The sequence below is a fragment of the Hypanus sabinus genome, chromosome 1 (assembly GCF_030144855.1).
Source record: "Hypanus sabinus isolate sHypSab1 chromosome 1, sHypSab1.hap1, whole genome shotgun sequence".
Taxonomy (NCBI): Eukaryota; Metazoa; Chordata; class Chondrichthyes; order Myliobatiformes; family Dasyatidae; genus Hypanus; species Hypanus sabinus.
In genome coordinates, this window is record NC_082706.1 from 46,787,118 (window position 1) to 46,801,737 (window position 14,620).

The following is a 14,620-nucleotide window of genomic DNA, read 5'->3' on the forward strand; positions in this document are numbered from 1 at the left end:
AGTTAAATTTAGCACAGTGGAAAGGAGCCAGACGCTGTACAACAGCCGCTCACAGCTCTGCACTGACCCAAAGTCACTCAGTGCCTCAACCTATTCTAGCCTCGAAAACTGGTCACCCTGCTCTAAGACATCATCAAGCTGCAGAGAGTGCAGAAAGGCTTCACTGGGATGTTACCATGACCAGGCGGCTCGAGTTATAAGGGAAAGCTCATCAGTCAGCGACTATTTCCCCTGCAGTGAAGGAGATTGGAAGGTGACATAACAGAGGCTTATAAAGTCTTGAGAGGTGGCTACCCTTCCAGAGTGGGGCAGTGAAAAGCCAGAGGGCATAGGTTTAATGTGAGACAGGAAAAGAATAAAGACTTTACGCACACAGAAGGCAGGGATGTATGGAACAACTGCCAGAGGAAGCAGCAGAGGTGGGGTACTAAACAATGTTTTAAATATATTTCCATAGGCAGATCACAAGACAGAAGAGATGCGTGCAGAATTAGGCCATTCGGCCCATCAGTTCTTCTCCACCATTTCATCATGGCTGATTCATTTTCCCTCTCAATCCCATTCTCTGGCCTTCTGTCTGTAACATTTCAAGCCCTGACTAATCAAGAACATATCAACCTCTGCCTTAAGTACACCCAGCGGGTGGCCTCCACTCTCACCTATGACAATGAAGTCCACAAATACACCACTCCCTGGCTAAAGAAATTCCTCTTCATTTCCATTCTGAGGGTTGTGCCCTCTGGTCCAAGACTCCCCTACTATGGGAAACATCCTCTCCATATCCATTCTATCTGGTCCTTTCAGAGTTTGACAGGTTTCAATGAGGTCCACCTCATTCTTCTGATTTCCACAGAGACCTAGAGCCATCAAACACAATTCATTTGACAAACCTTTCCATCGCAGAATCATTTGCGTGAACCTATCTCCTTTGAACCCTCCCAATTTCAACACATCCTTTCTTAGATAAGGAGCCCCAAACTGCTCACGATACTGTAAGTGAGGCCTCACCAGTGTTTTATAAAGCCTCGGCATCACCTCCTTGCTTTCATATTCGAGTCCTTTCAGAATGAATGTTGTCATCGCATTTGTCTTCAACCCTCAAATTAACCTGCATGAGGACTCCCAAGTCAAAGGCCTGATTTTGAGGGATACCGGTCAAACACTGGCAAATGAGACGAGCTCAGGTTGCTGATATTCAGGTCAGCATGGAAGAGTGCTTCAGTGCTGTCTAATTTTGTGACCTTAACTTTACCAGCATCTATTAACCTGCTAGATTTTTCCCTGGGTCTGGTCCCACGGCACAGGGGTAGCCCTGGAATACAGGGACCTCTCTGGACAGCACATGTATCCCCAGGGGTGTTCCAAGGTTGAGTTGGAGATACTGGATCTGTACCCACCCAATAACTGGTTCCTGCCCCCCATGATCTTCGATCCTGCCCACTACTGGATTCCGGCCCTGTATCAACTTCCTTCCCAAATGCCCTGAGCGAGGTGTAAGGAGCTTCAGTGGTCCAGCATCATTGCTGTCCGGAGTATTGCGACCTTGTCCAGGACAATGGCTCCAGGAGAGTTAAATGGTTACACAGAGGGAGGTATAGGCCCACTGGCCCACTCCAGGACTCTGCCCACACATTATCACTGGGCTAAAGGACAACGTGAGTACAGACTGCACTTCTCCAGGGCAGAACAGCACTCTCAGACCTGACCTCAGGACCCATCTTCACCCCATTATTGAAGATCCTTTGTCCAATGCCACCCTCCACTGGTATCTCACCAACCCACTCCGCAAATGGTCAACAGCACCAATCCTCTCTACCGTTGTTAAATGGTGCATCACTAAAGTCCTGTACCATTGGTCATCAAACCCATCTGCAATTGGGCAACAGTACAGCACCTAAACCTCTCCACCATTGGTCAACAGAAGATCACTAAACCTTTCAACCATTGGTCGATGACACATTACTAATCCCACCCACCATTGGTCAGAACCCATCATTAGGTTCTTCACTCTACTGTTGTTCCCCTCATACCCAAGGACAGTAGTCGCTGAAGTTTGTTTGCTGTAGCTCCCCAATAACTCTTCTGCTGATGGTGGAGGGGATAGTAAGGAATTGAGTATAAATGATTCCATCCACTCAGATGGGGTCTGAATGAGTGCTGTCAGCAGAGGATCTAATCCACCCGACTAGTAAAGATACACTGGGCGGAATGGCCTCAGCTGCTGGGATTTTCTCTTGGCTGGGAGATGGGGTGAGCACACTTTGGCCTCCATGTGATCATGGATTCACACATAAGAGAAACAGGTCCTTCAGCCCAATGTCCATGCTGATCCTGGTGCCAGTCACATTCTGCAACCCCCCCACCCACTCTCTGGCACGCACTGTGTTTTTGATGTCTCCAAGTTCCTTTTTCTGGTGGTTATGTCGCCTCTATCTCTCTAGCCCATGTTCAGCTGTCTTCACAGTAGAGTGAACTACCTCATCATCACTGCCTCCTCCTTCCTGTTCCAGTAACAGAACAAGCTTCCTCAGCCCGAACTACTGCCCCGATCTTCAACACTGGGTATTAGCTCACTTCTGACGAGCTAATCTGTGATACATCCTAGCATCCAAACCCTGGGGGCACACGTCCCACGTCTGACATAGATCCCAGCTAAGGTTGTCCAACCTCGAAGTCACTCATCCCAGTCAAGTTCATCCAAACATCACACAAAAATCCCAGCAAAGTCTGTCAAAATATCAAAGATCCCAGCAAACTCCATCCTAATCTCAGATACAGATCCCAGCAAAGCCCATCCTAACTTAGGATAGATCCCAGCAAAGTCCATCCTCACTTCAAACAAATTGCAACAAAGTCCACGCTAATCTTGGATATAGTTCTCAACACCATCCAAACCTCACAATGCATCTACTTAGATCTCCAAAGTATCCTTTCCCCTCCCCATTCCCTGGCACTGACCACACTGCCTATGGGACCCTATCCCTCTTCATTCACTCATCTACGAACAACCCACCATGCTGGGTAAGTTTCTAATTCTGACATCATGATTCTAAAAACATCAGCATTGGGCAGTCTCAGACTGTACCGGGGGGTGGGAGGGAGGGGAAAAAGATTGGGAGAGGGTGAGGGAGATGGACCGGAAGATGGGAGAGAAAACCACCCATCTACCCAAGCCCCTTCACTCACTCCGCTACTCACCTCCTGCTCTCCTGATGCAAGGGAGAGGATGGAGGACTCACAGAGGGAGAGGGAAGTTACATGAGGGTCCTTGCCCGAAACATCGACTCTTTACTCTGTTTCCATAGATGTTGCCTGGCCTGCTGAGTTCCTCCAGCATTTTGTGTGCGTTACATCTCTTGTTTGAGGTTACACGAGGAATGGGAAATCTGAAACAGCACACAAGGCTCTTGAGGAACTCAATTTGATGACCACTTTCAGTGGGAGATTCTCAACCCAAAACGTCAATAGTCTTTTTCTACCCACAACCACCGCCTGAGCTGCTCCAGCTGTTTTCGTGTGGTTACAGGAGGAAGGAGCTGGAGGAGGGAGGGTTCAGTAGCAACACTTCCCCCACTCTCTGCACAGACACAGGGTTTGTCTGGTTTAACGCTCAACCTCAATGTCAGATAACAGCTGCTGACACTTCCACCACATGGCCAAGTCCGGAGGACCGGTTCACGTGGGATACAGCCCGCTGCACACAGAATTGTGTTGTTTGTAGGAGAGGTGAGAAGGGGGCTGGGGAGTGGGCAAGGAGGGGGAGGGGCGAGCGAGACCACCAGCCTCCTCTGATGAGAAACAAAAAGGTCAATATATTACAGATGTCTTCCTGAGTCAGGCCAGCCAGTTGTCCTGTCATTCAGTCATTCGAGGTGCTTTGAGAGTCCAGTCATAACGGGCATTAATGCCTTTCTCACAGACAACCTCAACCCACTGTAACTTACCTACTACCAACACAGGTTAAACAGCAGACACCATCTCCCCGGCTCACATTCACCACTGTGCCATCTGATCATTCAGGACACCGACGTCCATCTATTATTTATTCATGACAGCTCTGCCTTCAAAAGTATAGTTCCCAGAAAACATCGCCAACACAGGAAATTCCGCACGTGCTGGAAATCCAAAGCAACACCCATAAATGCTGGAGGACCTCTGCAGGCCAGGCAGCATCCATAGAAGTGAATAACAGTCAATCTTTTGGGCTGAGACCCTTCTTCAGGACTGGAGAGAAAACGGGAAGACGCCAGAATAAAATGGTGGCAGGAGGGGATAGAGGATAGCTGGAAAGTGACAGGTAAAGCCAGCTGGACGGGAAAGGTAAAGGGCTGGAGAGGAATGAATCTGAGAGGAGAGGAGAGTGGAACATGAAAAGTGAAGGAGGAGGTACACCAGTGGATTGTGATTGCAGATGAGAAGAGGTAAGGAGCCAGTGTGAGAAATAGAAGAAGGGAAGAGGAGGGTATTTTTTTTACTTCATGGCATAAGTGGGGGGCCATAGCCCAACATGTTGGAGCAGCAATGATAATTGGAATTAAAATCTTCATCCATTGCGAAGATCTGCTTTTGGCGGATGGAGCGGAGGTGTTCAATGTAGTGGACCCCAATTTACAATGGGTCTCACCAGTGTAGAGGAGGCCACATCGGGAGCACCAGACACATTAGACGACCCCAGCAGATTCATAGTTGAAGCGTTCCCTCACCTGGAAGGACTGCTTGGGGCTCAGGATGGAGGTGAGGGAGAAGGTGAATGGACTTTGGTCACTTACAGAGATAGTCCCAGGAAGGAGATTAGTGGGGAGGGACGAACGGACAAGGGAATCATGGAGTGAATGATCCCTGTGGAAATCAGAGACTGAGGGGCAGGTAAAGATGTGTTTGGTGGTAGGATCCCTTTGTAGATGGCGGAAGCTGCAGAGGTTGATGTGTTGGATGCGGAGGCTGATGGCATGATAGGTTAGGTCAAGAGGAACTCTATCACTGTTAAGGTAGTGGGAAGATGGGGTGAGCACGACTGTCTGGAAAATGGAGATGTGGGTGAGAGCAGCATTAATGGTAGAGGAAGGGAAACCCCGTTCTTTGAAGGACATCTCCAATGTCCTGGAAAGGAAAGCCATGTCCTGGGAACAGGTGTAGCAGAGGCAAATACACCGAGTAAAGGGAATATCATTTTTACCGGAGACACGGAGGGAAGAGGTATAGTCCAAGATAGCCAGGGGAATTGGTAGGCTTATAAGAGATATTGTTCAACAGCTTGTCTTCAGAGATGGAGACAGGGAAACCGAGAGAGGGGAGGAAGGCGTTAGAAATGGATCAAGTGAGTTTAAGGGCAGGGTGGAAGTTAGAGGCAAAGTTGATAAAATTGATGAGCCCAACATGGCTGCATCAAGCAGCACCAATGCAGTCATCGATGTTGTGGAGCATTACGGGTGAAGGCTTCAAACATGTTTAGTTCTATGTAAACAATGAAAAGGCAAGCAAAGCCGTGGCCCATACGTGTGCTCATGGCTATGCCTTGAGTCTGCAGAAAGAGCAAACAGCTGAAAGAGAAATTATTGAGGGTGAAGACAAGTTCTGCCAGATGAAGGAAGGTTATGGTGGAGGGGGACTGTTTGGTTCTTTTATTAAGAAAGAAGCAGAGAGCTTTAAGGCCTTCTTGATGGGAGAATAGAACTGTACAGGGACTGGACATCGGTGTTGAAAATCAGGCAGTCAGAGCTAGGAAATATAAAGTTAGTGAGGAGAACAAGAGTGTGAGAAGTGTCGTGGAGGGAGATAGAATGGTGTCAAGGTGTGAGGACATGAGTTCAGTGGAGCAGGAACAGGCAGAGACAATGGGCCTACCCAGAGTCAGGTTTGTGAATTTTGGGTAGGAGGTGGTTTGTGTGGGGTAGGTGAAGTGTGAGTGGCTGGGAGATCTCAAGTGTTCATGAGGTCAGTGATAGCGTTGGAGACAGTAGCTTGATTGTCCAGAGAGGAGTCCTCTTCAAGGGGTAGGTAAGAGAAGATGTCTGAGATTTGCCACCTGGCCTCTGCAAGGTAGAGGTAAGTGCACCACTCTACAACATAACTCCTTTGGTCTGTTGGTTTGATGATAAGGTTGGGATTAGTGCAGAGAAAGTAGAGGGCATTCAGAGGGGATAAGGTTCGAGGAAGAGTGAGGACTGCTGAAGTTGTGCTGGTTATCACGCATCACTCTGCAACTGAATTCTCGACTTCCTGACCAATAAATCACAATGAGTAAGGACAGGCAGCTACACCAGTGCCACGACTATACTCAACAGTGCTTAACAAGGTCGCATTGCCAGTCACTAATCTACCCTCTGTGCACACTCGTAATTGTGTGACAGATTCTGCTCTCACTCCATCTACAAGTTTTCAGATGACACCACCGGTGTGTGCCGACCTCAAATAATGATGAATTGGAATAGAGAATGGAGCCGGACAGCTGACTGACACGATGCCAGACAGCAGCCTTCCTTTGATATTTGCAAATTAGAAGTCAGTAACTTCAGGAAGGAGTGTGGTGCATATGCTTCAGTTTTTAATGAACTGTGTTGAGGTTGAGCGGGTTGAGAACCTGTCCTGGCCCAATCACGTTGACGAGGAAGCTCACCAACATCTCGAATCTTCAGGACAAATTCAGTCTGTCCCCATCAAACTTGAACAATTTTTGTCTATGCACCAAAGAAAGAATCCTAACCAGCTTAGCATGGCAACAGCTCTGCCCAAGACCACGAGAAACTGTTGTAGGCCCAGCTTGGCACGTCAAGGGAACTTGTCTCCCCTCCTTGGATTTTGTCTACGCTTCTCGCTGCCTCAGCAAATCAGCCAACATAATCAAAGACCCCACCCACCCCAGACATTCTCTCATCTCCCCTCTTCTATCGAGCAAAAGGTACAGAAGCCTGAAAGCACATTCCACCCGGTTTTCCCACTGTTGTAAGCTATTGAATGGATCCCTAATATGATTAGGGCTCCCTGTAATGAACTTGCGCCTCGTTGTCCAACTGCACTGCAGTCTCTCCGGAACGTCACTGCATTCTGTCATTGTTTTCCACTGTTCTACCTCAATGCCTCGTTAAGTGACTGGATCTCCATGGACACTGCTCACTGTACCTTCTCACATGGGATGATAATTAACCTGTTCCAACTTCCCATGTGTTTGGGGCGGTTAACCACAGTTCAAACCTAGACTGCTTCTCAGCATTTAACCCAAGGATCTGTAGACTGCATGTTTGCAAAGTTTAACTATTAATAGTGTGGACGTGCAGTCCCTTCACATCTGCACCGACCCTGATCTCCCTGTAACCACGCTTCCCCATAGTCTGTACCTCTGACCCTGCCTTCTGTGATCCCCTCCCTCCCCATACTGTTGAACTCTCTGGGGGTTACCCTGAACTTGAGACAGAGGACCCCGCTCCATTCCTTCCTACCAGCACTGTGTCTGCCTCTCTCTCTCTCTCTCTCGAGAGTGGTCACCTGGCCTGCCACCTTGGTGATGGCCCTCCACCCACACAGTATCCCAACCCAGTCCCCACCACATCCCAAACTAATTCTAGCCACAACGGAAGCTGCCTCTGTACATCCTATAGTGCGGGCACAGGCCCTTCACCGAACATGACCACACTAGCGATTGTCTCCCTCCACAGTAAACCCAGTGAACGATGGCCTGGAGAGTGGAATGTGGATCCTGGCCTCCAACAGCATGTACACAAGTCAGCCTCCCCTCCATCTACACTTTGCACTGCCTCAGTAAAACAGCCAGTGTAACCAAAGACCCCTTCTCCCACCAGACAGAAAGCATGTACCACCAGGCTCATAGATAGCTTCTTCCCTACAGTTAACAGGCTTAAAGAAACCTTGTACAATCAAATGGACTCTTGACTTCAGAAACAACATTATTATGATCTTGCACTTCATCATTTCCTGCACCACACTTTCTCTGTAAATGTAACACATTATTCTGTGTTCTGTTTTTCCTTCCCCAGTGCACCAATATACTTAATGATCTGTCTAGATGGCAAAGAAACCATATTTTCACTGTTCATGTGAACTACAACAATCGAAAAATGGAAGTCACAATGGTAGGGAGGGCTGTTGGATGCTCGGGGTTTAGATGTTTCAAAAGGGACGGAGAGGGAGGGAAGTAAAGGAGGTGAGGGAGTGGCATTGCTCATCAGGGATACTATCACAGCTGCAGAATGCACGGGTGCACTAAGGGTATCTTCTACTAAATGTGGGTGGAAGTCAGAAACAGGAAGAGAGCAATCACTCTGTTTAGAGTATTCTAGAATGTTCTATGTTCCAACTTGCAAACGTAATTAATAACTTAGAGCAGATAGTTAATTTTCTCATTATATAAGATACCAGCAAACATTGTCAACATCTCCCAACTGAGAGAACACAATTCCTTTATCCGGTTATACCAGAGACCAGCAAACATCGTAAACTTCTCCCAATTCAAACAGCACAGAGTAGGGATTGCACCCTACGCGTCCCTCCCCACTGATCTCCCTCTTGGCACTTATCCTTGCAAGTGGAACAAGTGCTACATCTGCCCGTACAGTTCCTCCCTCACTGCCATTCAGGGCCCCAGACAGTCCTTCCAAGTGAGGTGACACTTCGCCTGTGAGTCTGTTGGAGTCATATACTGCGTTCAATGCTCCCACTGTGGCCTCTTGTATATCGGTGAGACTGAACGTAGATTGGGGGACCGCTTCGCCGAGCATCTATGTTCCATCTGCCAGAACAAGCAGGATCTCCCAGTGGCCACCCATTCCAATATGTCCATCCATGGCCTCCTCCACTGTCAGGATAAGGCCACACTCAGAATGGTGGAACAACACCTTATATTCCATTTGGGTAGCCTCCAACCTGATGGCATGAACATTGATTTCTCAAACTTCCAGTAATGCCTCCCCCGTCTCAACTTCACCATTTTTCCATTCCCTCGTTACTCTCTCATGCTATCTCCTTGCCTGCCCATCACCTCCCTCTGGTGCTCCTCCCCCACCCTCCCCCCACCTTTCTTCTTTCTTCCACGGCCTTCTGTCTCATTCACCAATCAACTTCACAGCTCTTTGCTTCATACTGCCACCCCCCCAAGTTTCTCTCTCTCCTCCCCCCACCTTTTAAACCTACTCCTCAGCTTTCTCTCTCCAGTCCTGCCAAAGGGTTTTAGCCCAAAGCATCAAATGCTGTTTTTTCCCCATAGATGCTGCCTGGCCTGCTGAGCTCCTCCAGCATTTTCTGTGTCGCTCAGATGTGCAGTATCTGCAGACTTTCTCATTTGCGATTTGAGCACAGTTCCTTTTCTGGTTATACCGGAGACCCGCAGACATAGCAAATGTTTCCAAGTCAGACCACTGTCTTCCTTTTCCCGTTATACCGGACACACACGATGTCTGACTCGTTGATAGGTAGGGATAGGAAAGCTGGTCCAATGCAGGAAGGCTCATTTGTGTATGTGCTGTTGGAGGCAAGAATGCAAATTCCAGGCTATCAGGACATGGTGGGCCGTGGCCAGGCTGTAGTACGTCACAGAGGCAGCTTCTGTTAACGGCTCACGGGAGTAGTGCAGGTCTGGGATCTGAGTGGATGAGAGGTGATCCCTTTGCTCCATGGCTCTGTGACCCTAACCATTCCTGCTCTCCTCTACCCTACAGCCCCATGTCTGGATCTTTCACGGAGCCACACTGCATGGAACCAGACCCTTTGGCCCAACTCATTCATGCTGACCAAAATTCCCATCTTAACTATTCCCATTTTTGATCTTAGAACCTTTCCTGTCCATGTACCTGTCTAAATACCTTTTAGACAATTGTCATTGCTGTCCCCACCTCAGCCACTTCCTCTGGCAGCTTTTTCCATATACAACCTCACACTGGATGAGAAACTGACCTCTCATTACCCCTTCAATTCTCTCCCCTCTCACCATGCCCTCTGGTTCTTGAACTCCCCCCAGCTCTGGGGAAAAGACTGGGCCACCAGCCCCTGTCTATGCCCCTTGCAGTTTTACATAAGATAACCCTATCATTCTCCAAGAACACAAACCAGTCCTCATCAAGGAATCGGCGGTGGAAAGGGTGAGCAGTTTTAAGTTCCTGGGCGTCGACATCTCTGAGTGTCCATTAGCCTATTGGTACAACATGCCACAGGCTATACTTCTTTAGGAGTTTGAAGAGATTTGATATGGCACCAAAAGTTTGAGCAAATTACCACAGATGCCTCATGGAGAACGTTCTACATCACCATCTGGATGCTTCAACGCACAGAATTGGAAAAAGCTGAAGAAGGTTGTAGACTCAGACAGCTCCATCGTGGGCTCGAGCCTCCCCACCATCGACGACATCGTCCAAAGGCAATGCCTCGAGTAGGCGGCACCAATCACAAAGGACCCTCGCCATGCTGGACATGTCCTATTCTCATTAATACCATCAGGAAGGCACTACAGGAGCCTGAAGACCCACACTCCAAATTTTAGGAACAGTCTCTTCCACTCTGCCTTCAGATTTCTGAAAGTTCCCTGAACCCATGAATATATTTCTTTTGTAACACGTATTTACTTGTTTTACTGTAACTTACAGTAATTTCTTTTAAATGTCTGAAACTGTACTGCAGCCACGAAACAGCGAATTTCACATTAGTCGGTGATAATAAACCTGATTCTGAGACACTTCAGTTAATGTGTTCTTAGCTCTGCCTCATAGGGAAGCAATTGTAGCCTCTGCAGTAGGTCTGTGACTATCTTTCATTCATGTGCCCCTACCACCGACATCCTTCCTGTAATGAACGCGATACTCTGGTTTTGACCAGCTACAACTGTCACAAACACTACGACCAGCACCCATCCTCCAGTTGCTGGGAAACACGTTCATTGCCCGACGGTGGGAGCAGATGGAGGAGTTCAGAGGAGAGTGTACTGGGGAGGGAGGGGGGAGAGAGAGAAGGAGCAAAGGAGGATGGTTGTAGAGTGTCTATGATTCTGTCCCATGCACATGTCTGGTCTCAGTGACAGAGAACTGAAGTCCAGAGGAGATGCACCAGATCGATTCCTGGTACAGTGGTCTTGTTCCCTGGGAGAATCCAGGGAGAAAAGCGGCAAACATGGGTGGTTTTCTCTGGGGCATTGGACACTGAGATTTATAAAGTTATAAGAGACACAGGTAGATCAGACAGTCGGTATATTTCTCCGCCAGGGTGGATGCGTCTAATGCCAGAGGGCACGTGTTTACGATGAGAAAGGGCCAGTCTGCTTTTTACACATTGGTGGGTGCATGGAATGTGCTGCTAGGAAAAGGCGTGGGGGCGAATACGACAGAGATATTCAAGAGGCTCCCAGACAGACACATGAACGTGTGGAGAAAGGAGGGATATCGACTGTGTGTAGACAGAGGGGTTAGTGTGCTCGACTGACACGTGAACATGTGGGGAATGGACATTGTGCAGAGGGGATTTAGTGTGTTAGTGGGCTAATTAGTTCTGCACACACAAGGTGGGCCCATCCCTGTGATGTACTGTTCTGTGCTCTGTGACTGGGTGAATGAAATAGGATTAGTGTAGGATGGGTGCCTGATGATCAGCATAGCTTCAATGGGCCAAAGGGCCTGTTACTATGCTGTATGAAAGTCAGCTGGAACTCCCTGGATTTTGATAGAACATGAGAATATCCCATTGAAATACAAGGAGCTTGATGGGGGGGGGGGGTTGGTGAGGAGGGCACTTACACTGGCTGGGGCATCCAGCACCAGGGGACCCAGTTCCAGAATGAGGGATCTGCCATTCTGTATGGACACAGGGTGAGATTGCTTCACCTGGAAGTCAGGAAATTCAGGGAATACCTCTCCCAGAGGCTCAGTGTATCTCAGAGAGGTTCCGACGGAGTGAATTGAGGGGACAGGGTTAGTGCAGTGAGGAGAGGCTGAGGGAGGTTCAGTGTATCTGAGAGAGGTTCCGACTCTGAGGGAATTGAGGGGACTGGGTTAGTGCAGGGAGGTGGGGCTGAGGAAACAAATTAGCCAAGGTTGTGGGGGTAATTAGCATGGCTAGAGGGGCCAAATAGCTTCCTTCTGGGCTGATTTTTGGAGTTCAGAACGTCACACAAGGAAAAATGATGGGACTGATATCTGCCAGTACTGTCTCAGTGAGGGCGAGGATAGGAGGAGTAGGAGAGAGGGAGAGAGTGAGTGAGGACAGAGAAATGGAGTGAGGAAAGGGAATGAGTGAGCCAGAGAAGAGAGGTGGAGAGGATAGAGAGAGATTGGGTAAAAGAAAGAAGGAGAGAGCAGGGGAGAAGACAGCCAGGTGGAACAGGAAGGGCGGAGGTGGACAGGGGAGGGTGTGCACTGGGATCTTGCTGTGCCCGACTCACCGTGCCTGCGAGTTTTCCTGGAACATCTGCTCGCCGGCATCCTCAAACAGTTCGTTGGTCTGCCTGCACTTCGACGCCAGGTTCAGCAGGCAGCTTTCGAGGTGTTGACGGCCCTTCTCCCGCTGCCGCGACTCGGCCAGCACCCGGTCCAAGTGCGCGGTGGTGGCGGCCGCGATCTCGGGCAGGTAAGGCGGGCTGTTGCGGAGCCGCAGCCGGGGGTTCTGGCAGCGCTGGGCTAGTTTGCGAAGCTGTCCCTGCACCCGGCTCGCCTTCCGCCGCTGAGGGTCCGCGGGCAGCCGCCAGCCAGCCGATATCATACTCACTCCATCTCCGCTCGGCCCGGCCAGGGAGTGTGGGACGGACGCGGCGACAGGGAGAGAAGGGAGGGGAAAGGGGAGGGACCGAGGAGGAAATAGAGGGAGGGAATAGGGAAGAGAGGGAGGGACTATGGAGAGGACGGAGGGAGAGAGGGGTTGATGAGGAAGCAAAAGGAGAGAAAGAAGTGAGCACACTATTCATTAGCCCCAGTAATGCGCACCCTCAGTGTGGAAATACACCAGGTAGGGCAGTCCGTGCACGCACAGACCATGTCCATTCACACTGTCTGTACATACCCATGAACTCTGCACAGTGACATACACCGAGCTCACTATAGCACACTGAATGCACACACACACTCCCCGGATATACTTCGGACCTCGACCCAGTCACCTCGTTCCTCACCCATCTGTCCTGGAGAGCATCTCTCCCGCTCCCCTCCACAGTTCCCATCCTGTCCCATCCTGGAATCTGTGTGGAACCGGCTCATAAAGGCCAAGTTTCACCTCAATGTTCTCACAGGACTTTACAGACTAACGTGTCACGCTGTCACACAGTCGCCTCACCCTGTCGATGGTTCAGCTGGCTGTGAGAACTTCCTGTCTAGGTGACCCCGCGGAATAGGGAGTTACCTCCCGACTCCTGGGAAGTTGCTAACATTCACCCGGAACCCTACCGTGCGCGAAACCAGTCAGACAGGAGACGGCCCCTCCACCCAGCCTGGTCACTGTGGAAGGACACCCCCCTCCCGACACGCACATTTCGACCTCTGTCAAGGAGCCTTTCTCACAGACCCCGCCCGACCCTTTGAGTATTGCTGAGGTTCTGCATGTCCCCAGCGTCTGCAGTTCCTGTTTGTGACCTCCACCTTCTGCAGCCACTGAGGCAAGCAGAGGCTGTCTATACTTCTCACCGCCTGGTAAAGCAGCCAACAGAATCAAAGACCCCACCCACCACAGACATTGGACAGAAGATATAAAAGCCTGAAAACACCAGCCACCAGGCGAGAGAACAGCTTCCCCAGAGAGGAAAACAAACCACGGACGGGTGCAGACTCAGACAGCTCAACCGTCCCATTGCAAAAGGCATCATCCATCACTAAGGACCTTCTCCATCCAGGACAGGTCCTCCTCCTGGTGCTACTATCGTGGGTACTTGGACAGGAACCTGGAGACACACACTCAATATTTCAGGAGAACCTTCTTCCCCTTTGCAGTCAGATTACTGAAAGCTGCCTGAACACTACCTCATCATTATGGTGTCTTTTTGCGCTATTTATGTGTGTGTACATATATAAAATATTTTTTTAATTAAAAATAATATCAATTTTTATGTACTGCTGCCACAAAGGAACACATACCATGACACACATCAGTGATAATAAACCTGATTCTGATACCCTGATGTTATAGGACAATTGAACGGTTCCCTGGTAAGATCAGATCGACAGTTGACCCCACAATCTATCTCATTCGGATTTTTCACCTTACTGTTTACCAGCACTACACTCTCGGAACCAAGTTTAATATCATTCACGTACATCGTGAAACTTGTCTTTTGCAGCAACAGATGTACATTCCAATGCATAGTATTAAAAACTATAAATTGCGATAAGTATATATTACAAAAGGAGCATTAAATGAAACAAGTAGAGCTAATGAGAGGTGGAAATACTGAGACAGTGTTCATAGAATCACCCTATGTTCAGAAATTGAATGGCAGAGGGGAAGAAGCTGTTCCTGAAATATTGAGTTTGTGCCTTCAAGCTCCTGTACTTCCTCCATGATGACAACAATGAAAGGAGAATGTGTCCTGGGTGAATGGGAGGGGGAGGGTCCTGAATGATGGATGCCACCTTCTTGAGGTATCGCTTTATGAAGGATGCTGCCTTCAGTAATTATGGCCAGTGCCCATGATGGAGCTTTCTGA

General features: G+C 49.1%; 1 protein-coding gene across 7 annotated transcripts in view; it reads right to left on the reverse strand.

The window, feature by feature from the left end:
• The window catches only part of LOC132393488 (E3 ubiquitin-protein ligase CBL-like), a 52,970-nt gene extending 39,392 nt beyond the window's left edge, over positions 1-13,578 (reverse strand). For 2 of the 7 annotated variants that reach the window (XM_059968839.1, XM_059968823.1), the window contains exons 1-2: positions 13,097-13,231; positions 12,374-12,818 (exon numbers count right to left, since the gene is read on the reverse strand). In XM_059968839.1, the coding sequence (XP_059824822.1) occupies positions 12,374-12,818; positions 13,097-13,181 (530 nt within the window). In that variant the 5' untranslated portion in view covers positions 13,182-13,231. Of the gene's footprint in view, positions 1-12,373; positions 12,819-13,096; positions 13,233-13,257; positions 13,363-13,450 lie in introns of those variants that run through there. The other 5 variants (XM_059968799.1, XM_059968789.1, XM_059968810.1 and 2 more) reach the window with 4 other exon arrangements.
• Positions 13,579-14,620: the final 1,042 nt, after the last annotated feature.